The sequence below is a fragment of the Peromyscus maniculatus genome, chromosome 1 (genome assembly GCF_049852395.1).
Source record: "Peromyscus maniculatus bairdii isolate BWxNUB_F1_BW_parent chromosome 1, HU_Pman_BW_mat_3.1, whole genome shotgun sequence".
Taxonomy (NCBI): Eukaryota; Metazoa; Chordata; class Mammalia; order Rodentia; family Cricetidae; genus Peromyscus; species Peromyscus maniculatus.
This window is the reverse complement of record NC_134852.1, coordinates 24,860,934-24,885,134: the sequence shown is the minus strand read 5'-3', so window position 1 is coordinate 24,885,134 and position 24,201 is coordinate 24,860,934. Positions and strand designations below refer to the sequence as shown.

At 47.9% G+C, this 24,201-nt stretch overlaps 1 protein-coding gene across 13 annotated transcripts in view; it reads right to left on the bottom strand.

Moving 5' to 3' along the window:
• The window catches only part of Znf541 (zinc finger protein 541), a 43,245-nt gene that overhangs the window by 4,712 nt on the left and 14,332 nt on the right, over positions 1–24,201 (bottom strand). For 3 of the 13 annotated variants that reach the window (XM_076572094.1, XM_076572089.1, XM_016009775.3), the window contains 9 exons: positions 19,373–19,776; positions 15,488–15,728; positions 12,003–13,854; positions 10,087–10,163; positions 9,643–9,802; positions 7,447–7,765; positions 1,598–1,661; positions 877–1,019; positions 486–589 (listed from right to left, as the gene is read on the bottom strand). In XM_076572094.1, coding sequence (XP_076428209.1) covers positions 486–589; positions 877–1,019; positions 1,598–1,661; positions 7,447–7,765; positions 9,643–9,802; positions 10,087–10,163; positions 12,003–13,854; positions 15,488–15,728; positions 19,373–19,679 — 3,267 coding nt within the window. In that variant the 5' untranslated portion in view covers positions 19,680–19,776. Of the gene's footprint in view, positions 1–485; positions 590–876; positions 1,020–1,597; positions 1,662–7,446; positions 7,766–9,642; positions 9,803–10,086; positions 10,164–12,002; positions 13,855–15,487; positions 15,729–19,372; positions 19,777–20,930; positions 20,997–21,286; positions 21,360–24,201 lie in introns of those variants that run through there. The other 10 variants (XM_076572085.1, XM_042271466.2, XM_076572108.1 and 7 more) reach the window with 7 other exon arrangements.

Sequence of the window (24,201 nt, the reverse complement as noted above, 5' to 3'; positions counted from 1 at the left end):
ACTGCCCCTAAGCTTGGCAGAAAGCATGGCCCAGGACTGAATCTCAGGTCTTGAACACTGGTCCTCTTGCACTGCCCCAGAATCCCTTCTCTTGGAACAGTGGCTCTCAACCTTCCTAATGTTTTGACCCTTTAATACAGTTCCTCCTGTGGTGACCCTCAACCATCAAGTTATTTTTGTTGCTACTTCATATTGCTACTGTTATGAATTGTAATGTAAATATCCATGTTTTCCGATGGTCTTAGGTGACTCCCATGAAAGGGTTGTTTGAACCCCCCACAAAGGGGGTCTTGACCCACAGGTTGAGAACCACTGTCCTGACACCTTCACTAATTGACAAATCCTGTAACTGAGCAGCTTTCACTCTCCCACTCTGCTATGCCAGCCTCAAAGGACTGAAAACATGGACCCTCACCTTCCGTCAGACAGGTAATCCAAGGCCCGGAATGCCCAGCCCCAGGAGTGCAGGATGCCGAGGGTCTCACCTGAACACTGCCCTGGGCTTCATGCAGGCAGTGGAGGGCAAGCTCTAGGTTGGTGCCCCCTCCTGGCATCACACTGGAGCATGCCACATTGCAGAGCTCTATCACTGTGGTCCCAGCAAAGCCCAAGAGCATTAGGAAGAAGAAATCGAGTCAGGCCATGCCAGGGAGGTAGCCTTCCCTTTAGCACAGGGGCTCCTGGTCAACTCCCCTTTCCTTATATCCCCACAGAGGGCAGGCTAAGTAATTGGAACAAGGAGGAACAATAGGAATTCAGACCTGGTACTTGCACTGGCAAGTGAAAGGCGGGGCAGGGCAATGCAATGTGGGAGAGAGATGCTGGAGTTGGATGGGGAAGGAGGGGTCTTGGGATCTGACCCAAAGCCTCAGCCACCTCTGTCCTGGGTCTCTGGGTTGGTCATCACATCTCCCCATGGCTTCCAGACCAGAGATGCTACATTCTCATCCACTCTGGCCAGCGGCCTCTCCTGCAGTTCTGGGATCTCCGCCTGAAATCTGCTTCCTACGTTGATGTGTCTGAAATGAGGCCACATACACATATGGGGGTTCAAAGGTGACTAAGCCAGGAAACAGCAGAGATGTACCATGTTCCCTGCTCACAGTCACAGTCTGCTCCATGGCAGCTTACTGCCATCTCTCAGACATGGTGGCTGCTCACTACCTTTATCACCCAACTGACATAGGCATTTCAGAACACTCTTCCTATCTTCTTCATTTCTGATTTCTGATTTCTGGCCTTGGGTGCCTCTCCTGGGGTCCAGGACAAGGAGCTACTTGCTGACACTGGCCACCTGTGTCCAGCCACATCCCATAAATGCTCGATCCTCCTACACTATGCTGTCACCACTTCTGTCTAGAAGCCCAGGTCCACCCAAGACATTCTACCCCCACCCCAAGCTCATCTGTGTGAGTTCAGACAGAAGTAACACAATGGGGACTTTTGACCTGCTCCTGGAGAAGACCACAGCTTCTCCAGAGAGTATCTGCATCTGGCCTACCCTCCCTGGGAAGACAAGCCTGGAAAAGGAGACTTTGGAGCCCAAGCTGATGAAAGCCCCCTCACTAGGACTTGGGCACAAAGTGTCCCAACTCACGGTTCGATGCTGATTTTGGTGTCATCCTTCACCACACAGATGCCAAAGGAGCCGTCCACTTGGTCTAGAAAACACACAGGGAAGAGCCTCAACAAGACTGACCTGATAGGACCCTCAGGATCGTCTACCTGCCTTTGTGGACATAGAAGGAAACAAAGCTGTATGGCTCCGAGGAGGGGAAAGATTTCTGAAAAAAGCAGAGAAAGAAACTCAGTAATTTAAAACAAAATGTGGCATGGTGGTGAGTTCAAGGCCAGCCTGGTCTACATAGTGAGTTACAGGAAAGTATGAAATTTGCAGGCAAATGGATGGAACTAGAAAAAATCATCCTGAGTGAGGTAACCCAAACCCAGAAAGACAGTCATGGTATGTACTCACTCATAAGTGGAGTCTAGATATAAAATAAAGAACAATCAGATCATGGAGGCTATATATATGGCATGGAGGTCCCTAGGACGACTGTGGCTTATAATAAATTTCGGTTTTACTCAAGTACTGAAAAAAAAAAAAAGAAATTGCAGAAGGGCCTGTTAGATGGCTCAGTGGGTGAAGGTGTTTGCTGCCACGCCTGATGGCCTGAGTTTGATGCCTAGACCTACGTGGTGGAAGAGGAGAACTGACTCCTACAGGTTGTTCTCTGACCTCCACGTGTGCTCCACACAAATAGATGTAACTTGAGAAAATGAATTTTAAAAACTGTACAGTTTTAAAAAGCAAGGAAACTGAAATGATGGATTCCCATCAGGGAATAACTTTAAGAGGTGGAAATTCTGGAGTTAAAAAGTACAATGACCAAAGTTAAACTCAACAGGTTTGACTGAGTTGGTAGAGAGAAGTGGTCAACAAACCTGGAGGTGAATGAATAAAGAACCTGAAGAGGGAAAGGAATGGAGAAGGGTGGACACCACTGAACACTGCAACCACATGCAATGGATGCACCAGGCAGGGAAGAGCAGGGAAAGAAAACATATTCAAAGAGAAAATGGGCCGGGCGGTGGTGGCACACGCCTTTAATCCCAGCACTTGGGAGGCAGAGGCAGGCGGATCTCTGTGAGTTCGAGGCCAGCCTGGACTACCAAGTGAGTTCCAGGAAAGGCACAAAGCTACACAGAGAAACCCTATCTCGAAAAACCAAAAAAAAAAAAAAAAGAGAAAATGGTAGAAGGTCCCCGAGATTTGGTGAGAAACAATATGCACATCCAAGAAGCACAGTGATTCTAAATAGGACAAACACAGAGGCAAAGGTTCAGATTTCAAAAGCAAAATGAGAAAAACAAAACCACCTCACCCTTCGTACGCAAGGGAACTTCAGTAAAACTTACAGTTGACTTCTCGTGAAATTGGTGGTCAGAAGGTAGGGGCACATATGCTGAAAATAAATGTCAAACAAGTCTTATGCCAGAAAATTAACCTTAAAAAGTAAAATGAGCTGGGCGGTGATGGTGCACGCCTTTAATACTAGCACTTGGGAGGCAGAGCCAGGTGGATCTCTGTGAGTTTGAGGCCTACAGAGTGAAATCCAGGACAGGTACCAAAACAACACAGAGAAACCCTGTCTCAAAAAAGAAAAGAAAAGAAAAGAAAAAGAAAGAAAGAAAAAGAAAAAAGAAAAAGATTCCCAGATTTAAGGAAAATTGAGAAAAATCTGTTGCTACCAATCTTGGCTTCTGAGAAATATTACAGGGGGGATAGTCTTCACCCTTGGGAGAAAGACTGAGACATCCCACAGCCCAGATGGAATCTGAACATGACGGAGTGAGGGAAGCCAAGCATAAGGAACCACATACTGTGACTCCATGTGTTTGAAACCTTTCAAGCAGCCAACCCCACAGAGAAAGAAAGTGGATGAGCTCAGCTCAAACCTGGACAAGAGGATGGGAAAGGGGTGATGACAGAGAATGGAGTTTCTTTCTTAGGTGAGAAAAATGCCTAAAAAACAAGTATACCATGATGGTCCTGTTATCATTACTAAGAACCACTGAGCCATTATGCAGTTTAAAATGATAAGTTGTGGGGCTGTAGCGATGGCTCAGTAGTTAAGAGCAGAGATTGCTCTTGCAGAGGGCCTGCGTTCAGTTCCCAGCACTCACATAAAGTAGCTCATACCCACCTGTAACTTTAGCCCCAGGGGGTCCAAACCTCCTATCTAAACTATACAGGCACCTCCCCTCACATGTGCATCTAATACCCTGAAACACACACACAGACACATCCACATGATTTAAAAAATGAAGCTAGGCATGGTAGTGCATACTTTTAATCCCAGCTCTCAGGAGGCAGGGGCAGGCAGGTCTCTTCAAAGGTAAGGCCAGCCTGCTCTACACAGTGAGCTCCATGCTGGCCAAGACTACACAGTGAGACTTTTTTTCTCAAAACAAACAAGGATAAATTCTAGAATATGAGAATTGTGTGCCTTAAAGCTATGATACCTTTAAAAAGAGACTGTAAAGAGTGCTGAGGCAGTGGTGTGGCTCCACACTCTTAAAAGTGAAGTGCTGGCAGAGATGTTACTCAGGTAATAAAAGGCAGTGTAATTGTTGCAGTTTATCTTCTTTTTCTAATTAATTTAAAGATCAGCCACATAAGGCAATGTATATTATGGGCCTATAACATTTAGAAATATATGTTACAATAACAGTACAAAAGAGCACAACTGTGCTTCTGTGGAGGCGGTCCAGTCAGTGAGAAGACCTCAGCTCAATTCCCAGAACACCTTTAGAAAAACAACAGAAAACGAAACAAAACAAAAAGCCCTGTGTGTCATGGTGCATATTTGCAACCCCAATGGTGGAGAGGCAAATAGAGTCCCTGGGCCCACTGGCCACCCAGCCTACTCTGCTGGATGAGCTCTCGGCCAGTGAAAGGTCCTTTCTCAAAAGAGCGAGCCATGACAGTCAGGGTTGTTGTCTACCCTCCATACATACGTGCACCTGTATACACATTAGAGTGCATACACACATACAAGAGAAGAATAGCCCCTGATGGTAACGGGCTCACAGGAATTACAGAAAAGACATGGGGTGGCAATGAAGGGTAAAGCAAACGCTGCAGGCAGTGCTTGCTTTCTTCTATTCCCTTGGCTTCTTCATGTGACCAGATCTATAATATTGTGTGTAAAGTAGTGAGGACAACAGTGGAGAATGGGGTCTACTGACACATCTGCTTAGGAAACAGCTGGAGCAGGAAAAGCCCATCAGATGGAGAGTACAGCGTCTCTGCTCTTCACCATTACTACATGAGCACAAAGCTGAATGGATTCTGCTACGGAAAGATGTCTGCTGCACAACACATGGTGGCATGTGCCTGCCACTCCACCACTTTGGAGACACAGGTAGGAGGATGGTGAGTCCCAGGCCAGGCTGGGCTGTATAGAGATCCTATCTCAAAAAAGCAACAAGCAGGGGCTGGAGAGGTGGCTCAGAGGTTAAGAGCACTGCTTGTTCTTCCAAAGGTCCTGAGTTCAATTCCCAGCAACCACATGGTGGCTCACAATCATCTGTAATGAGATCTGGTGCCCTCTTCTGGCTTTCAGGGATAATGTGCAGATAGAACACTGTATACATAATAAATAAATCTTTAAAAAAAAAAAGCAACAAAGATACGTGAGACACACGCTCACAAAAAATGAGACAAAGTGCAACAAGACCTAAATAAACGGGAAAATGGTTCATCATGGATAGAAAGGACTAAATTATTTAGGATGGTAATACTTCCTAACTTATCTACATATTAAACAGAATAACTATCAAAATCACCATTCATCCTAAAATTCTACAGCAATGCAACGGGCCTGTTGGAGCTAAAACAACACTGGAAGACAGAACAACATGGGAGAACTCAAATACACCTATTTAAGAGTTTACTACAAAATACAGTGGTCAAAACACTGTGGTACTAGCCTAAGAATAAGCATGCAGACCAACAGAAAAGAACTAAGGAGCAAACCCATCCACTGTTGGTTAATGGGGTGCGTGTCTGTAAGTACAAATGTATGCAGATAAGTATGCAAGTGCGTGCGTGCGTGCGTGCGTGCGTGCGTGCGTGCGTGTGAAGGCCAGGGGTTGTTCCTCAGTTATCTCCCACCTTGATTTTTGAGACAAAATCTTTCAGTGGCCTAGAGCTCACTAGGTAGGCTGCACTGGCTGCCAGGCGAACCACGGGGATGCCCCTGTCTCCTAATGCTGGGATTACAATGCATGCCACTACACTCAGCATTTCTTACATAGGCTCTGGGGACTGAGCCCAGTCTTTGTGCTTGTGTAGCAAGTGCTTTATCAGCTGAGCCATCCCCAGCCTTGGTCACCTGATTTTAATAACGGTGCCTAAAACAATTCAGTGGGAATGATCTTTTCAGCAAACGACAAGCAAGCAGAATCCATGCAAAATAATGAACTTTGATACTTACCTCATACAATATCCAAAAGCTAATTGGAAACTGACTAAAGATGTAAATTTAAGAGGCAAAATTAGGGGCTGGAGAGATGGCTCAGAGGCTAAGAGCACTGGCTGCTCTTCCAGCACCCACATGGCAGCTCACACCTGTTTGTAACTTCAGTTCCAGGGGATCTGACACTCTCACACAGACATACATACAGGCAAAACATCAATGCACATAAAAATAAAAAATCAATTTGAAAAGATTTTTTAAAAAAGAATCAAAATTAAACTCCTGAGGGGGGGCATTGTGAGACTGAGGCAGGCGCATGTAAACTCAAGGCCTGCCTGGGCTACAGAGAAAAGGAGAATGTCCCTTTATGACCCCATGCTAGCCACCTTGTCACATAAAACACCCGAACACAAACTGCCAAGGGGCTCCCAGCAAGAGGCTTGGCACCAGTAGCTGTCAGGACAACACGAATCCAAACACAGCAAGAAGCACCTTTCACCTGACAGGACGGTTTGAAAGAAGCACAGTCTATACGTGCAGGCAAGGAGCAGTGGTATCAGGACTCCCCTGGATTGTTGGTGGGAATCCAAAATGGGACAAATACTCTGACACATAGTTTGGCAGTTTAGAAGGTTAAATGGAATTTCCATGTGACCCAGCACTTCACTCTAGATATTTCACACAAAAGGAATTAGCACATAGACTCCCTACAGGAAATTGTTCACAAATGTTCTTACAGCATTTTTTATAATAGCCAGAAGGAAAATAATACCCATACCCATCAACTGACGATAAAAGAAAAAAGTGTGGTCTAGCCATCCAGTAGACTATTACTCACCAAGAAAAAGAAAGCTCTAAATATGCTACCACCTGGTAACCCCTAAAAACATCAAACTGAGTAAAATGGGTAAAACATCAAAGGCTGCAAGTGTATGATGTCATTTATATGAAATACCTAGCATAGGCAAGTCTACAGGGACAGGAAGTAGATGAGGGGCTTCCTGAGGCTAGAAGGTGCATAGGGCTGCAGGGATGACAGCTGGGCGGGTGGTAGAGCTGCCGGGAGTACAGGTTTCTGGGGTGGTAAAGCCCGCTAAAGAGAGCATGCAGGGAGGCTCAGACCCTGAGCACAGCCTCAAATCACAAGCTTGAAATGGCTGTTCTGCATGGCAGGCATGCACAGTATGTGCCTCTGTCTCCATACAGTGGTTATGAAAACAAACATAGAAATGATTGAGCTAAATAGCATCTATGTGTTCTTTCTGACTGTTTGAAAAAAAAATCTAGAAGGTTCTTATCCAAGAATGGTCTTGGTATGTTTCTGAATAGCACTGAGTCCCTTAGAGCAGGCACATACAAGGTGGGAAAGAATGGCTGGACCAGACACCACAAGATGATGTGATTATGGGCCATAGGAGATGCAACCTAGCCTGGATCAGAGTCATGCTCTGGCCTCACTCACCAAACACAGGGCTGATGAGATGGGGCCCAGCCCGGGACGTGGAGCAGAGGGTGTTGAAGTACAGGCCAGAGCCCTCCCGGATGGGGCTGAGCATGGGTGGTGGTGTGTAAGGAGAGCATTGAAACAAGCCCTTCAGGAGGTGGTCCACTAGGAACACAGGAGAGCGTAGGCAGCTCTGGTGGCACCCTCCTGGGCCTGGCTCCCCAAGGGCAGAGGGTACAGGAGGGGCAAACAGGGCCTTGGGCTGGGGCCGCTTCTTCCGCTTTCTGTTCTGGTTGCTCTCCTTGCTGTCTCTCTCTTCCCCATCTTTCTCTTGTCCCTGAAGAGGAGAGGACAGAACCACAGGTGTCACCTGAGGCCACCTGCTGTACAAACTCAGTCTTCAGCTTGTTCAGGGATAGGAAAATGGGGCTGGTCATGGTGGCAGAGGGAAGCAGGATACTTATGCCTGCCATGGCCATACCCAGGCCTTAGCAAAGAGGCTGAGCAGACTTTCTGCTCACAGCCCAGCCCCACCTGAGCCAGAGCTGACCAACATACTGAGTATGGTGAAATCCTGAGGCCCAGAGCCTCCTCATACACTCACATAGCGATGTATAGGGCAGTGCAGTGGTTCACGTGACAAGCATTCCAAGAGTGAGGGCCAGATACAGGGTGCATTGGTACATGGCTTTAATCTCAGCACACAGGAGGCAGAGGCAAGTGGATCTCTGTGAGTTCAAGGCTAGCCTGGTCTACATAGCAAGTTCCAGGTAAGCCAAGGCCATATAGAGATCCTGTCTCAAAAAACAAAACAAAACTATATATATATATATATATATATATATATATATATATATATATATATATATATATATATAAAGAATGGGAGCCAGAGACATAGTATTATGGTGTGACAAAATAAAAATGTATTCTCACAGATGCCAGTGGCTCTTATGAGCCAACAGCAGCCTAGCACTGACACAGGAACTTCAGTCCAGGGTCCAACAGTAAAGAGATGAGCTTCAGAGACTCATCACAATGACCTCTCACATCTTCCATTGCTCCTTCCTCCCTGCCAGCCTTCCTGCCTGGCCCCTTGGCCTTCCTCAGTTCCTTCTTCCCCCATATCCCAGCCCTGCAAACTCTGGGTCATTGCTACCTGGGGTCAGGGCCTGGGCTGACAAGGTCGTTGCTGTTGCCAGCACTCAAATCGTTAGGCTTGACATGGGCTCAGCTAGTGTTAACTGTGGGTGCCAACCGAGGCTTCTGGAGTAAGGACTTCTGAGTGCTTCTGGCTTGGGGTTTTCTGTAGTGGGTAGCCATTCCAGCTTGGTTCTGGAAGTTCCAACCCCCATTGAGACTCTGGCAACTGTCACGCCTACGAGGCGGGGCGAGGGGAGGCGCCTGGGGACCCGAGAGCTGGATGGGCCAGCGCTCGCTCTGGGCGCTCGCTCGGTGCCGGGACGCTGACCGGTGCAGATTGACTGTGCAGAGCTCCGGAGAACACCGCTGGACTGCATTACACCTTCCCCAGACCCTGCGACCTACCCATTACTTAATTTGTGAGTTACGCCATTAAATAAATATCCTTTTAACTACGTGGAGTGGCCAAAATAATTTCTCCAATATCTGGCGCCCAACGTGGGGCACGAACCCACGACCCTGGGATTAAGAGTCCCATGTTCTACTGACTGAGCTAGCCGGGCTTTTAATAGTGCTTGGGTCCCCAGGCGCCTCCCCTCGCCCCGCCTCGTAGGCGTGACAGTTGCCAGAGTCTCAATGGGGGTTGGAACTTCCAGAACCAAGCTGGAATGGCTACCCACTACAGTTTTCCCAGGTCTTCCACAGCAGGTGAGAAACAACACCTGGAGAAGCACCCACCTAGGCCATGTTCTCCAACTGTGGCTATGCTGACCAAGGACATTATGGCTTCCGGGGGACCCCATCCCCATCAGGCCTCAGTGCAAAACTGTGCCAAATACCTGAGCATGGAGAGTTGGCGGCTTTAAAAGAAGGAGCAGCCACGGAGAAGAAACTGCTCCCGATGATATAGAAAGGCCGGGAGGACAGTGCAAGGGCCTGCACAGATGGTCCTGGCACTCACGTCACCCCCACCATCCCTGCCAGGATGCTGCCTTTAACCTGGATGGGTGACACTGTCCTTTCATCCATTCCCCAAAGCCTGTCCAGCCCTGTACCACAGAAGTCCTTCACCTGCTGCTCCTGCTTCCCCCGAGGTGATGGCCACTGGTCACTGTGGAAACACATGTGGCTGCTCAGCCCTTTCTCGGTATAAAACATCTGGCTGCAATTCTTGCACACAAAAGTGCTCTTTGACTCCATCCAGTCTGTGGGACCCCCATTTGGCTGATGGCTGTGGGTAGAAAAGGCAGGGGGGCAAGAATGGAAGCATGAGACTCTACCACTGACTGCTGCTTTTGTTGTTGTTTTTGCTGTTTTGTTTGTTTGTTTATGTAACCCCAATCCACTGACAACTCTTACTAAACAATGAAAATGGAAGACTATATTCAACTTTCCAAGGGCTGACGTGCCCTCTGCAGGGCTGGAGGCATTTGGCTCCTTCACCCAAGACAGTGCAGAGAATCTGGAAGACTTGCCAGGGCAGTGCCCTGGTGGGGCATGGGCTTCTGAACTTACCATCCGCCTGTCAAGCTCTCTTCCTTCACTGGATGGGGGAGCCTGTAGATGTTTCCACCCTGGAGATGAGAGGATATCTGAGCCAGCAGAGCCCAGACAAGGGAATAAGAAATATGGCATTGGGGAAACCTGCATGATGGTGATTGGGCAATGGTGTCTCAGGCTTGACACCAAATCAAAGCAGAAAACCCAACAGACACACACTGGATTCATTGAAACCCAAAGTTTCAACCCCACAAGTATTCACACATAAGATATAAAGACACCCCATACAAAGGGAGAAAGCACTTGCAAGTTACATGTATGATGCACATATATGTACATATATACATATGTATATATATCTTTGCAAGTTAGTAGGATAACAGTTCCCAAGTGGCCTATAAGCACATGGAAGGATGCTAACTTCAGCAGCGCCAGGGCATGACAGTGGCAAGACAAGCAGACACCACTGTACATCCATAGTGACTATGACAGCAAAGAGCATGGAGAAACCAGGGCACTTATGCATGGCAGAGGTGCTGCAAAACAGTGCTGCTCTCTAGAAAGCAGTCTGGCTACTCTTTAAACATCGAGCAGAGATTCTAGGATCTGGTGATTCCAGTCCTAGGGTCTAGCCAAGAGAAATGAGAACATGCACCCACACAAAAGCTGCACACAGCCTTACCAGCAGCTCACTCACAAGAGTCAAAGAGTGAAACAGTCCACTGATGACTGACCAAATAAAATCTGGCCGTCTACCCACTGGACTATTGCTCAGCCAGAAAAGGAATGGAGTAGGGTAGTAAGATGGCTCAGGGGGTAGAGGCACTTGCTGCCAAGTCTGATGATCTGAGTTTGATCTTTGCAATCCACATGGTAGAAAGAGAAAACCAGCTCCTACAAGCTGTCCTCTGACTTCCACATGAGCTCTGTGGCATGCTCATGATCACACAGACACACACAGACAGACAGACAGACAGACACACACACACAGACACACACACACACACACACACACTGCCAAGTGTGGCGGCACAGGTCTTTAATCCCAGCACTTGGGAGGCAGAGGTAGACTGATCTCTGTGAATTCAAGGCCAGCCTGGTCTACATAGCAAGTCCCAGGCCAGCTAATGCTACATAGTGACACCCTTTCTCTAAATAAGTAAATGTAAAAATTGTTTTTAATTTCTAAAAAAACATTATGAAGTACTGACAGATGCTGCCACATGGATGGACCTTGATCATGTAATATAAGCGGACAATGCTAGACACAAACCACCACACAATGTGTGACTCTGACATAAAATTTCCATAGCAGTTAAGCCACAGAGACAGGTCTGTGGGTGCCTAGGGCTGGAAGGATAATGGTATAGGGACCAAAAAACTGGGGTGATACCTAAGGGATGCAGGGTATCTTCTGGTAGTGATGAAATGTTCTGGCCAATAGTAATAGTTGTGCCAGAACCTGCAACTATACCAAAATCTGCTAAAGCACAAAATTTCAAAGGGTTCATGATACAACATTTGGCCAACAAATGTGTAAATGTTTACAAAATAGTAGCTGTGAGATGGTGGGAATGCTGCTGCTCTCACAAGAGGAGTGGCTAAGTGCCACTGCATAATACACAAAGGACCCAGGTTCTGTGCATGCATGTGGAATGCACAGCCATCACATGCAGTTAACAGTTAAGGGAGGAGGCCTGTACCTTGATCTCCTCTCAAGAGTTGAAGGAGGCAAATCTAGGAGGAATTAGGAGGCAAAGGAAAGCAGGGAAGAGAGCTTAGTGAACAACAGTGGTCAGCACTTTTCCTGGTAAAATCACATCTGAGGACTCACTGCAATGGGGGAAGTGCCTGCAGTTAACCAATGCTATACATCCAAGGACATACACACATCCCTGCCACAGCATAGGGTGGTAGAGGGGTACAAATACCTGGATTCTGTTGAAGATTGTCAGCTTAGACTTCATGTCCCGGGGGGGATCTGCCAGAGGCCCAGCCGAGGAGAAGGAGGCCATGGCCACCTGGCTGGGAGAAGCTGCACAGCACACATCCATCTTTACTTTTTCCTTCCGGAAACCAGAGAATCTCTGGGCCCTGGGGTGGCCTGAGAAGAGTCTGTAGCCTCCGCCTCGTGGGCAGGCTGGGCCCTTCTCACCTCTCATGGCCCCTGAAGCCAGGGCATTCTCACCTTGGCCCTGTTTCCCAACCAGCTGGGTTCCAGCTGGCTCATCTCCACTTAACTGGGACTGCCGCGAGCCTGCACTGGGGAGGATGTCCCCCAGGTCCAAGGTCCCTTTGGCCAGAGAAGAGCTATCTGGATTCCGTGACGGGTGCAGAGCTGGCCCTGTGAGGGATGGTGGTGCAGAGGCCACTTTGGGTCCTCCTTTTGTGTCTCGCCTCGGGCCACCAGGAGATGCTTCTCTGGACACTGCAGGCATAGTTTTCCTCCTGCGGACTGGGGATCCCTCTGGCTCTGAGTGTCCAGGGCCTATCTGGAAGGAGTCCACAGCGGGTACTGGTGGCAGGGCCTGTGGTGGCCATGGCCCCTGCAATGGCTTCAGGGCTGACTGCTTGCCCTCCGGCCCTGGTCTCTGGGCTGAGGCTGTAGCCACCTGGGTGTGGGAGAAGATCCGCTGGGACTTGGCAATCATTTGGAGCACCTGCATCTGCTCGTGGCTCACCAGAGACTCCTGTGACTTCATGAACAGCTGCCGGAAGAGGGGTGTGGCATCTGAGGGGAGCCCACCTGGGTTCTGTGTATCTTGGAGCCCAAGCTCTGGGGGGCTCTGCCATGGGAATGACTCACAGTCGGGTTTGCTCTTCTTGGGAGCCCAGCCATCATCTTCCCCAGCTGTCTGTCGGACATCACTGGAGGTCTCACCAGGTGCCTTCAGGAGTGCAGGAGGAAATGGCAGCAGATCCTCCTGGCTGGTGCCCAAGCTGGGTGAAGGTTCTACTGTGGTGGGGATGCTGCTGGGCCCAGGGCCCCCCTCAGAGCCCTCCCGGGATGGCACTGCAGGGGGCTTGTGGACCATAAACACGTTGCTGCCTTTGTTCTTGGGACAGCCAGGCAGGTTCCGGAGCCACTGGAAGTTGTGGTTGGATGGCTGGGATCCTGAGGGAACAGAATGGCCTCGGAAGAGAGGCAGGCAGGCAGGAAGGGAGCTGCCCTCCGGCCAGCCCTCCAGGGAGGATGGCCGTTGAAGCCGTGGAGACTCTGACTCCAGCTCTGACTCTGGTGGGTCAGGGGCACCATTCTCAGCCACCCTTGACTGGACAGCTGTGAACACTTCAGTGGCAGGTTCCTTCCGTGGGGGATGAGTTTCCTCAGGAACTTCGGAGCCCAGGGTTCCTGGGGCCACTGGGGTGCTGGCTGGTATACACGATGATGACCCCAGTGAGGTGGGGCAGGCACAGGCCGAGCTCCTTGCCTCAGTGTCAGAAGGACCCACTGCTGGGCCAGGAGAGGGAATCTTCTGGTGGACAATGCTGCTTACAATACAGCGAAGGAGGTCTCGGTTGGGCAGGACAGAGCCAGGGGATCTAGCTTCTGGAGGTCCCAGGGACCTCAGGCCACTGGGTGGAGGCTGGTTGGCCACATCGTGGTTGTGGGTTGGGTCTCCATAGCCCTCCTCTTCTGGTGGGGCCTCCTTCAGGATGCATACCCCATGCTGGACCTCATAGTGGCGGCGCAGGGAGCGGTAGTCACAGTAGCTTTTGCTGCAGCCCTGCTCAATGCACACAAAGGGCTTGGTCTTCTGGTGGGTGAGCATGTGCCCGGTCCTGAAGTGAGACATGGAAGGGAGATCACCAGGCAGGCCCACACCCCAATACAAGAACTGCTTGGGTCCCTTACTCTGTCTAACCAACTGGGAGAGACTCAATTCCCTGCCCTTACCACTAACAAACCCTGTGGGAAAAAAATAAATCCCATGAGAGCCAGATCAGGTTTCCCCAAAGAGGGATCACAAGGGACAACAGTTCTCTAAAGGTGAGCCCTGGGGCCCCGGGCACAGCTGGGATGTGTTAAAGCATGCAGACACCCCTCAAACACACACCCCACTTTACTCTTTGAAGGTTCAAAAGCATGTGGGGGGCATGTGGCATGTTTAACCTTTACTTTCATATAGTTCCACCAGCATTCCTGAGCAGCAGAGCTCTGGAGAATATATTTGAGGAGATGCCAATCTGGAACTACCATAGGACTGTCTATGGTGACAGTTTCCTGGAATCCCCCCCACTGCACAACTTACCAATATAAAACCTTCCTAGAGCCAAAAGGCTAGTATGTCAATAATCAGTGCAAGTATAAATGCATGTTAATGTGTGTTGTGTCCACTCCTGCCTATGTGGACCGTGACAGAGCCAACAATGAGCCCTTACCCTCGGGATCCTGACAGTCTAGCTTTGAACAATCTCAGGGTTATATGGCTAGGACATTTTAATGATTACTGTCTTTCTACAAAGAATGTCCTCGGTCTTGTAAGGAAAGGACTCAGAAGACCTATAAGTACTAGTCCTAGGAGAAAGCCACCTCCTTTGCCTGAGGTGAGGACCAACCAGAGGGTGAAGAGAAAGCCCCTCCCTCCACCCAGCACCCTAGCTAGGCTCTGTCCTCTCCCACTTTTGAGCCTCACAGCAACAAAAACTTGTTATTCTTAAGGCATTAACTACAAGGGAGCTTGCTCTAAGCGCCTTTTTTTTTTTTTCTGGTTTTTCGAGACAGAGTTTTTCTGTGTAGCTTTGTCTGTCCTAGACCTTGCTGTGTAGACCATCTCAAACTCACAGAGGTCTGCTTGCCTCTGCCTCCTGGGTGCTGAGACTAAAGGCATGCACTGCCGCCGCCGCCTCCACCACCACCACCACCGCCACCACCACCGCCATCACCACCATCACTACTATGTGGTCACTCTAAGCTTTTATACAGGCTTTTTTGGAAAATCCTCAGGGGTTGCAGACCCAGTGTCCTTAGCCACCTACCAGGGACTTGGGACATCTCTTTACCAAGTTAGCCAAACTCATTTGTATTGTTTTTTTTCCCTCATGTAATCCAGGTGGACCTCAAACTTGCTATGTATGTAGTTGAGGTTGACCTTGGACTTTTGCTCCTCCTGCCTCCACCTCCCCAGTGTGCCATCATGCCTGGTAATCAATCACATTTATAAACCACAAGAGTCATGTCTGCAAATAGAGGCAGGGATTTCCTCACTGGTATAAATTTGGGGGCTCAGTAGAGAGACCTGCCCCAGACAGTAGCGGTGTGAAGAGAGCAGAGTCCATACCAGAGGATAGGGAACACACATCTGGGTAGCACAGAGGTGGGAACTCAACCAAGGACAGGATGGGTGGATGAGAGAGAGCACAGAAGGACAGGTGCATGCCCCCTGCCCTTCTCCTGACCAGACTCGTGACATACAGGTGGTCCTGGCGCTTGAAGGCCTTGCTGCAGACTTTGCACACGTGTTTCCTCTCCTGGCTGTGTGTCAGGTAGTGCTTGCTCAGGGAACTGGCGCTGCTGAACACCTTCCCGCACAGGCTGCAGTCCAGGAGCGGGTTCTGAGGGGAACTGTGCTGCCGCTTGCCTTTCCTTGTACTCCCAGTGGCCCTGCCTCCTTCATCAGCCTCTTTAGGTACCTTGAGTGCTCCCAGCCCCAGGTCTAAACAAAGGGAGAAAGCACAGATTATGTCAAGCTAGGGTTTGGGAGTCCTAAAGCAATATAGAGCCTTAGCACAGAGCCCTGTCCAGGTTGCCTGAGACCCCTCCACGTCAGCACTCTGCATGGGCAAGGACAAGGCACAGCTGGGAGGAACCAAGGTCCTGAGAGAACAGGCCATAGCTACAGGACTGCACCTGGTCCTGGTGCAAGATGTGGAGGGCTGGGGATGGCACCAGGCTGAGCTTCTTGGGCAGCAGCATGACCAGCAGAGCTGGAAGCCGACCAGGTACTGATACTCACACAAGGTCTATCTGGAGCTACATTATCCAAACCCGAGAAAATAATGCAACTGTGCACTCACACATTTGGCTCTGCTCTTGGGTTCTCAGCTTTTTACAAAAATCTACCTGATTTTTCTAGTAAAATGTTAAAACAACCTTATATCTGACAAGAGAGCTTAGAGGTGAGTGCATTATTTTCTCTCTCTCTCTCTCTGTGTGTGTGTGTGTGTGTGTGTGTGTGTGTGTGTGTGTGTGTGTGTGTGTTACACTGGAGGTTGAACCAAAGGTCTGACATATGCTAGTGCTTGGCAAGTACTCTACAAGTGAGCTATACACCAGCCCTGTATTATGACATATGAAACAGCTTTCCAAACAAAAATTGTAGAAATGCCCAAGAACATGGAAGAATGTTCATATCATACTACTAAATTAAAAAAAAAAAAAAAGAAGGGAGGAAGGAAAGAAGAAAGAAAGGAAGAAAGACAAAAGAGTGAAAGTAGCCTATCTGAAAACAGAATCACCCCAGGTGTGAAAACAGAAAAGTAGATTTAAGTGGAAACAGGCAGTTTGGGGTTCACTGGCAGAGAGCTGGGCTGGGTTTACCCTCTCCTCGTATGTGTCTGAATTTCCCACATTTTCTGTATCTCTTGGTAAAATGACAGCTGGCATTTTTATGAATTGTGTCTCCTGAGGAGCAGCTGAAGGAAATAGGGACATTCAGGTGGCAAAGGAAGGTGTCTTCAAGTACTGAAAAGGCCATCGTGTGGAGAAGGAGCAGACTGCCTCTGTCCTGATCCAGGGGGCCAGAGAGAGGCTTGGGACAAGACTGAAGGGAGAAAAACCACTGTGGTGAGTAATCGAAGAACTCTAAAAGTATAGACAAGAAAACCCAGGTTCCCTAGGATATGGTCCTCAGCCTTGCTGGGTGCTTTATGTGCATATCAAAGCAACTGTAAAACTCGAAAACAAACTACATCAACACAAAACTGACAAGGACACCGAGCCAGGCAGGTGGCCTAAACAGTCACCTGAGCTTTCTAGAAAGCAGTGTCATGAAGCTGAGAACTGTGAGCAGAATGTCAGCTAACTAATACAAAAGGAAATTCAGTATGTCAAAAGCTGTTCACAAGGGCTGGAGAGAGAGTACTGGCTGCTCTTGCAAAGGACCAGAGAGAGTCCAGTACCCAGGACCCACGGGAGGCAGTTCACAATTGCTTGTAACTACAGCTCCAGGGGCTCCAATGCCCTGCTCTGTCACAGGCACCTACATACATGTGGAATATACACTCACAAACATTAACAAATACACATAAATAAAATATTTTTAAAGCTATTCATAGAAACACTTTAACAGACTTTTAACAGTCCAACAAGACTGTGATCTGACAATAACAATCAATTCAATCTTACACAGGAATCCAAATACACCAAACTTTTTTTTTTTTTTTTTTGAGTTTGGGTTTGGGTTTTTGAGACAGGGTTTCTCTGTGTAACCCTAGTTGTCCTGGAACTCATCTGTAGACCAGGCTGGCCTCAAACTCGTAGATCCACATTCCTCTGCCTCCTGAGTGCTAGGATTAAAGGCGCGTGTGACTACCCCCAGCACATTTTACTTTTCTAATTTACAACATTAATATAGCTGGAAGTTGTAGCTCCTGCCAGTAGTCATCAGCATTTGGGAAACTGAGACAGGAGGATTACTCAGAGTCTGAGGACATGCAGTATATGCCTGTAGTCCCACGTACTCAGGAGGCCAAGGCAGGAAAATTGCTTGAGCCCAGGAAGTCAGAGCCAGCTTGATCAACAGCATAGTGAGATCCATGTCTCAAAACCAAAAGGAAGACAATGACATAAACATATTCACATATATGAACCTAAATTTAAGTTTCAAAAGCATGGAGTTGAAATTTAATTTTGAGGGAGCAGTATGACAGTTGAATATTAAGGAAAGCTAAACTAAGTGGAACCCTAAGAATAATTAGGGTTCCTGTGCCCAGCAAAATGTACACATCCCCACCACTAGTGTTTTTCAGTATCACCATGGCCCAAGCTGAGTGCCATACCACAGGCCTGGGCCTGGTTAGTGCTGCAGACAGTCCTCCCATATGAATGAACTCTTATGATTCAAAACTTGCTGCTCTGCCATCATTTCAACACAGACACAGGCCTGACACTGCTTGGACATTTTTTGTGGAGTGGGGTCTTCAGAATCTTTCATGGCCACAAGTTTTTGGAACACTTCCTCAGTGTTCCAAACTCAAACTCAGTAATCCCAACAGATTACTGTCTCTGTATACTGGCATTTACATGTGGACTTCCTGATTATAAACTGCGATTATAAACTCCTAGGAGCTCTAGCCCAGTCAACCCATTGAAGCAACTTGCCAGGAACCAATAAAGATGGTCAAAACCAAACCAAACCAAAACCAAACAAAAGAATTCTCTTCTACAGGAGGCCAACAGCAAACCAAACTGAGACTTACCCAAGTTGTTCGATCATTTCACTAATTCCCCCTTTGTTCTTCCACGGCTGAACAGAAAAGTTTGGAACTGAATACTTTGGAGATGAACTATTACTGACAGTATCCAGTACAGTTGACCAAACAGCTAGCTGGGCATGGTGCCACAACCTACAGTCCTGGCTCCTGGACAGACTGAGGCAAGAGGTTTGCTGGAGCCTCAGTGTCTGGAAGAGACAGCAAGACCTCTTCAAAAAAGACTAAGCAGAAACAAATCAAGCACCTAATACCTGTCTGGTACATTATGGTCTGTGGAAGGCTTTTGCAGTCTTGTCCTTTTTCACTTCTCACTACCGGTGTTTTGGGGCAGGGGGCATGAAAGGATTGGGGTCGCCTTACTTTACAGATGAGGACATGAGGCCTGGAATAGTTAGACAAGCACAGAACTGAGTGGACAGGATCCTGGCTCATCCTGGAAGAATGAAAAGTGCTCTTGAGATGCAGCAATGATAGGAAAGTCTCCTACAAACCTGATGTCTGCCCACACACCCACTTCTCAATCTTGTTCCCTAGGGTTAGTGTCCCCTTTCCTTCAGAAGTCGGGAACAATTCCAAAGTAGGCCAAAAGCCTCCTATAGAAGCAGAGATTTTTGTTTTGTTTTCCTTTCTTTGCTTCCTTCTCTTTAGTTTAGGATGTTTGGTTTTGGAGACAGTGTCTTACTATGTAGCTCTGGCTAGCCTCAAATTTGTAGTGTTTCTCCTGCATTTATCTTCTATATGCTGAGATTATGAGCACGCATCACCATGCCTAGTTAAGAAGGAGAATTTTCCTAGCCAATGCTAGCAGATTCAATCCCTGGCTGGCTGTAGGAACTGTGGGTGCTCTGTCCATGAAGAGCCTCACCTTGTAAGGAGGTCTGGGATTCGGAGTCTGCATATTCTTCCAACAGCTTCACAGAGTCGCTGTCCTTCCCTGAGTACAGGGACAGGGTGTCCAGATTGTCCTCCAGCACCTCGCTGGGCATATCTGATGTGGAGAGACTGGGGTCAAGGTCCAAACCACTTAAGCCAGCATAGAGCAGGTCCCGTGTGCTGGGGCCCAAGTCCCGGTTGAGTGTGTCACTGCAGTTGAGCCCTTGACTCTCAGAGAAGGAAGGGAGGTGACCTTCTGATGGAAGGGCCCCCTCCTCCCCAAGGCTGTATGGCTCCATAACTTTCCACTGCCAGGTCCTGGCCAGAGCCTGTCTCCAGACAAGCAAGGTCGTGTCCAGAGTCAGGAAGAGGAGAGTACTTGCTGGCAGCTAGCTCCTGAAAATGAACAAGGAGGAATCAGAATTAAGAGGTGGTAGGTGTGGTAGGCAGAGTGTAGACTTGGAAATGGAGCAGCCCAAATGGGTTTGTTCTTGGCCACCTTGGGTGGATCCTATGAGCCTCATTTCCTTAGCTGTCAACTGGACAGAAGAATAGCACATGGTGGACTGTAGAGTCCTCTCCTCCAGCAATAAACACAGGAGAGTGCAGACAGACTTCAATGTGTGTCCAGGCAGAAAAGACAAGTAAGGAAACCCCTAGTACCAGCAACAAGAAAATGCAAAGCTAGATGTGAAGGCACAAGTCAGCACACTGGGAAATTCAGGCCTGGGCTTAAGCTTGGGGCTGATTATCCATCTGTCCTCTGTGGACAGGAGACACATGAAATACCACCGCCCAAATGAAGACATGCTTTGTGTGTAAAACAGCCTGGACTGGCAAAGTCTAGTAGAAAAAAAAATGAGATTTAACATAGATTAAATGTTGAAGTTAGGCTGGGAATGTGTCTCAGTTAACAGAATGCTTGCCTAGCACACACAAACCTAGCATCACATAAACCAGGCATGCCCATAATCCCAGCACTTGGGAGATGGAGGCAAGACATCCTTGGCTACATAGACAGTTTGAGGCCAGCCTGTGTTTCATGAGACACTGTCTCAGCCATCCTCCTGCCCTGATCCCCAAAAAAAGAATAAAAGAGGTTTCACTAACCACTTTCCAAAAATAAAAAAGGATTACAATGGAGTACTATGAAGAACTGTGTTTAGACAGTGCAGAGACACACCCATTACCTTAGTCATCCAACTCAGACACACAAAAATCAATGAGTAAATTCCTCGAAATAGACAAATTACAAAAACTCACTCAGAAAGAAGAAAGTATGGGGGTTGGGAATTTAGCACAAGGCCCTGGGTTCGTCCTCAGCTCCAAAGGAGGAGGAGGAGGAGGAGGAGGAGGAGGAGGAGGAGGAGGAGGAGGAGGAGGAGGAGGAGGAGGAGGAGGAGAAGAAGAAGAAGAAGAAGAAGAAGAAGAAGAAGAAGAAGAAGAAGAAGAAGAAGAAGAAGAAGAAGAAGAAGAAGGAGGAAGTATGTGAATGATCCTATAGCAAATATAGCAAATAAAAAGGTTGGGGAATGTGCAGTGGTGCCCACCTATACTCCCAGCACTCTGTAGGCTGAGTGGGAAGAGCCCTTGAATCCAGGAGTTCAAAACTGGCCTAGGAAACACAAGTGAGTGGAGAAGAAAAGAGAACAGGGGAGATAGGAAGAGAGAGGAGAGAATGGGGAGGGGAAGGAAAGGTATGAAGAGGAGAGGTAGAGAAAATAAAGGAGGAAGAAGGAAAAATTTTGAATTAGTAATTCAAATACTTCCCATCTATCCCATCATAGAAACACCAACAAAAATTAACTTTATCAAAACTCTCAGTAACGGCAAAAAGGTTTGCAGTCCCTAGAAGGAAAAGGTAATGCACTGGATGGAGCAGAGCTCTCAGGATACTCTAACTTACCCTAGCCCATCCCACTCCCTGGCTCAGCAATGTTCTTCAAGAGGCGACTGTGTATCTGGTGTGGTTCCTGGTGCTGGAAGGAACAGAGTAGAATTTGTTCTTAAAGAACCACAACCTCCCATCTGACCTGTCCTGGCTCCATGAAAGCCCATAGCAAAGGTCTTCATCTTACTTTGCCCAATTTAGAAACTCCTCAGGGTAGAGATGGGCTGTGAGAGGACAGCTTCTGAAGCTTAGGGCAAAGAACTGACTTGCTAAAGCCAGAAAGAAAGCTGGGGTGACAGTGTACTACAGGATAAGAACTGAAAGCTTTCATCCTTAGGTTTCTCACAGTGCTGAAAAAAAAAATATATCACACCACCCCAGCAGCTGTTCTTCCTGGAACTAGTCTGTGTAGCTCAAAGTGCATCGCCACACACAAACATGCATACACATGTTCATTACAGTTCTAATCACAGATGTCAAACCTGAAAGCTACCAAGAGTCTTCCACAGGCAAATGGACAATGCACTGTGTTGCATCTTGAGAACAGTAGTAAAAAGGCACCAAGCAGAATGCTGCACATAGTGATGCATGCCTTTAATCTCAGCGCTCAAGAGGCAGAGGCGGACAGATCTCTATGAATTTGAGGCCTGGTCTACCTAGAAAGTTCCAAGCCAGCCAGGGTGACATAGTAAGACCCTGTCTCAAAAACAAACAACAAACAAGCAAACAAACAAACAAATGGACAAAAAGCAGGGCTCAGTAGGTTAGAACACTGGCTGTTCTTCTAGATCAGTGGCTCTCAACCTTTCTCATGCTACGGCCCTTTAATACAGTTCCTCATGTTGTAGTGACTCCCAACCATAAAATTATTTTGTTGCCACTTCATAACTATAATTTTGCTACTGTTATAAACTGTAATGTAAATATTTGGTATTCAACCCCCAACAGCGTCACAGCCCGCAAGTTAAGAACTGCTGTTCCAGAGGAACTGGATTTGATTCTCAGTACCCACATGAAAGCTCACAACCATCTACAACGCCAGTTTCAGGGGATCTGATGACCTCTTGTGACCTTCATGGGCACCAGGCATGCCCAGACATATATGCAAGCAATTTACCCATACATGTAAAATAAAACAAATTTGGGGGGTGCATACTAAGCTATCAAGCCACAAAGGCATGAAAGGACCTGAAATGCATGGATGATAAGAGCAAGCATAAAAAGGTCACATACTGTATGACTCGACCTATGTGGCATTCTGGAAGACAATGTTAAACGATGGTATCTGTCAAGGTTGAGAAAGGATTAACAGGAAACACACAGAAGGTATTGGGGTGTGGGTAGAACTATTCTGTGTGGAGAGCTGTAGCAGTAATGGTGGAAAACACCACTCATTAGTCAGGAACCACAGAATCACACCACATAAGGATGGGTGCTACTATAAACACGGACTTAGTCATGCTCACCCCTGAAGCAGCTCTACATAATCCTGAGACTCTAGAAGGCCATGCACTTACAGTAGGGTGAGCACATGCTCTGAAAAGACCTGGCAAGGCTCCAAGTGTCCCCTCTGGCCAAGCTTTGCTCTGCATAAGCAGGAAATGAAGGCTAAGGCAGAGCTCCTGCGTAGCAGTACTGAAGGCTGATTTGTACTCTAACGGATTAGCTACAAGCACCACTTGTTTTAGTTTGGCTATTGTTGGGTTATTTACTGAAATCTTTGCCACTGCCTCACTACTAGAACTGACAGAACTGTTCAAGCATGAGGACCTGACTTCAACCCTAGCACCCACGTAAAAGGCCAGGTGTGGCAGTGCACACCTGTAATCATAGAGCTGGGTGTGGGGTTGGGAGGATCTGGGGCTTGCTGCTCTGCCAGTCAACCAAACTGATAAGCTCCAAGTTCATGAAGACACCCTGCTTTAAAAACTAAGGTGAAGAAGGCCTAGGGATATGGCTTAGTGGATAAAGTGCTCACTGTACAAGCCTAAGAACCCGAGTGTAGATCCCCATCACCCAATACAAAGATGGGCTAGTGGCCTGCTTGTAATCCCAGTGCTCAGAGGCAGAGATGGGGAACCGCTGGGGCAACTGCTGACTAGACTAGCCCAATCAGCGAGCTCCAATCCAATGGCTCAAGTGAGAGGCCCTGCCTCAGCAAAGAAGATGCAGAGTGAATGAGGAAGAGAGTTAATGTCCACCTCTGGTTTCCACAGCACATACACATGCACAAGTGACAGCACACATGTGCATGTGCACTCACACACACGTACACAAAATAGATAATATAGGTGATTAAAAAAAAAAAAAAAAAAGGCCGGGCGGTGGTGGCACACTCCTTTAATCCTAACACTCCGGAGGCAGAGACAGGTGGATCTCTGTGAGTTCAAGGCCAGTCTGGTCTACAGCGTGAATTCCAGGAAAGGCGCAAAACTACACAGAGAAACCCTGTCTTGAAAAACCAAAAAAAGGACCAGCAAGATGGCTCAGCAGGAAAGGTACTTGCTATCAAGCCTGAAAACCGGAGTAAGTCTTCAGCACCCACGTGGTAAAAGGAGAGAATCAGCTCCTGCAAACTGTCCTGTGACCTCCATACATGCACACATGTATTCACACACACACACACACACACACACACACACACACACACACACTAAATATAATAAAAAAAAATTAAGGTGAAGGGTGATTGAGGATAATGCCATATGTCAACCTTGGGCCTCTACATGAACACACACACTTGAACACATACACAGCACCACATGGTTCAGGTGTGTACACAGCACCATGTGGAAACTAAATGGGAGTTGAGATACCTCCGGATTCTCAGAGCTTTCTGGGTTTCTGAAAAGCAGAGTGAGAGTGCACCTATAATCAAAAGGGATCTTTCTACCAGTGCTGAGCAGCTTCTACAGAGCAGGGCTACCAGC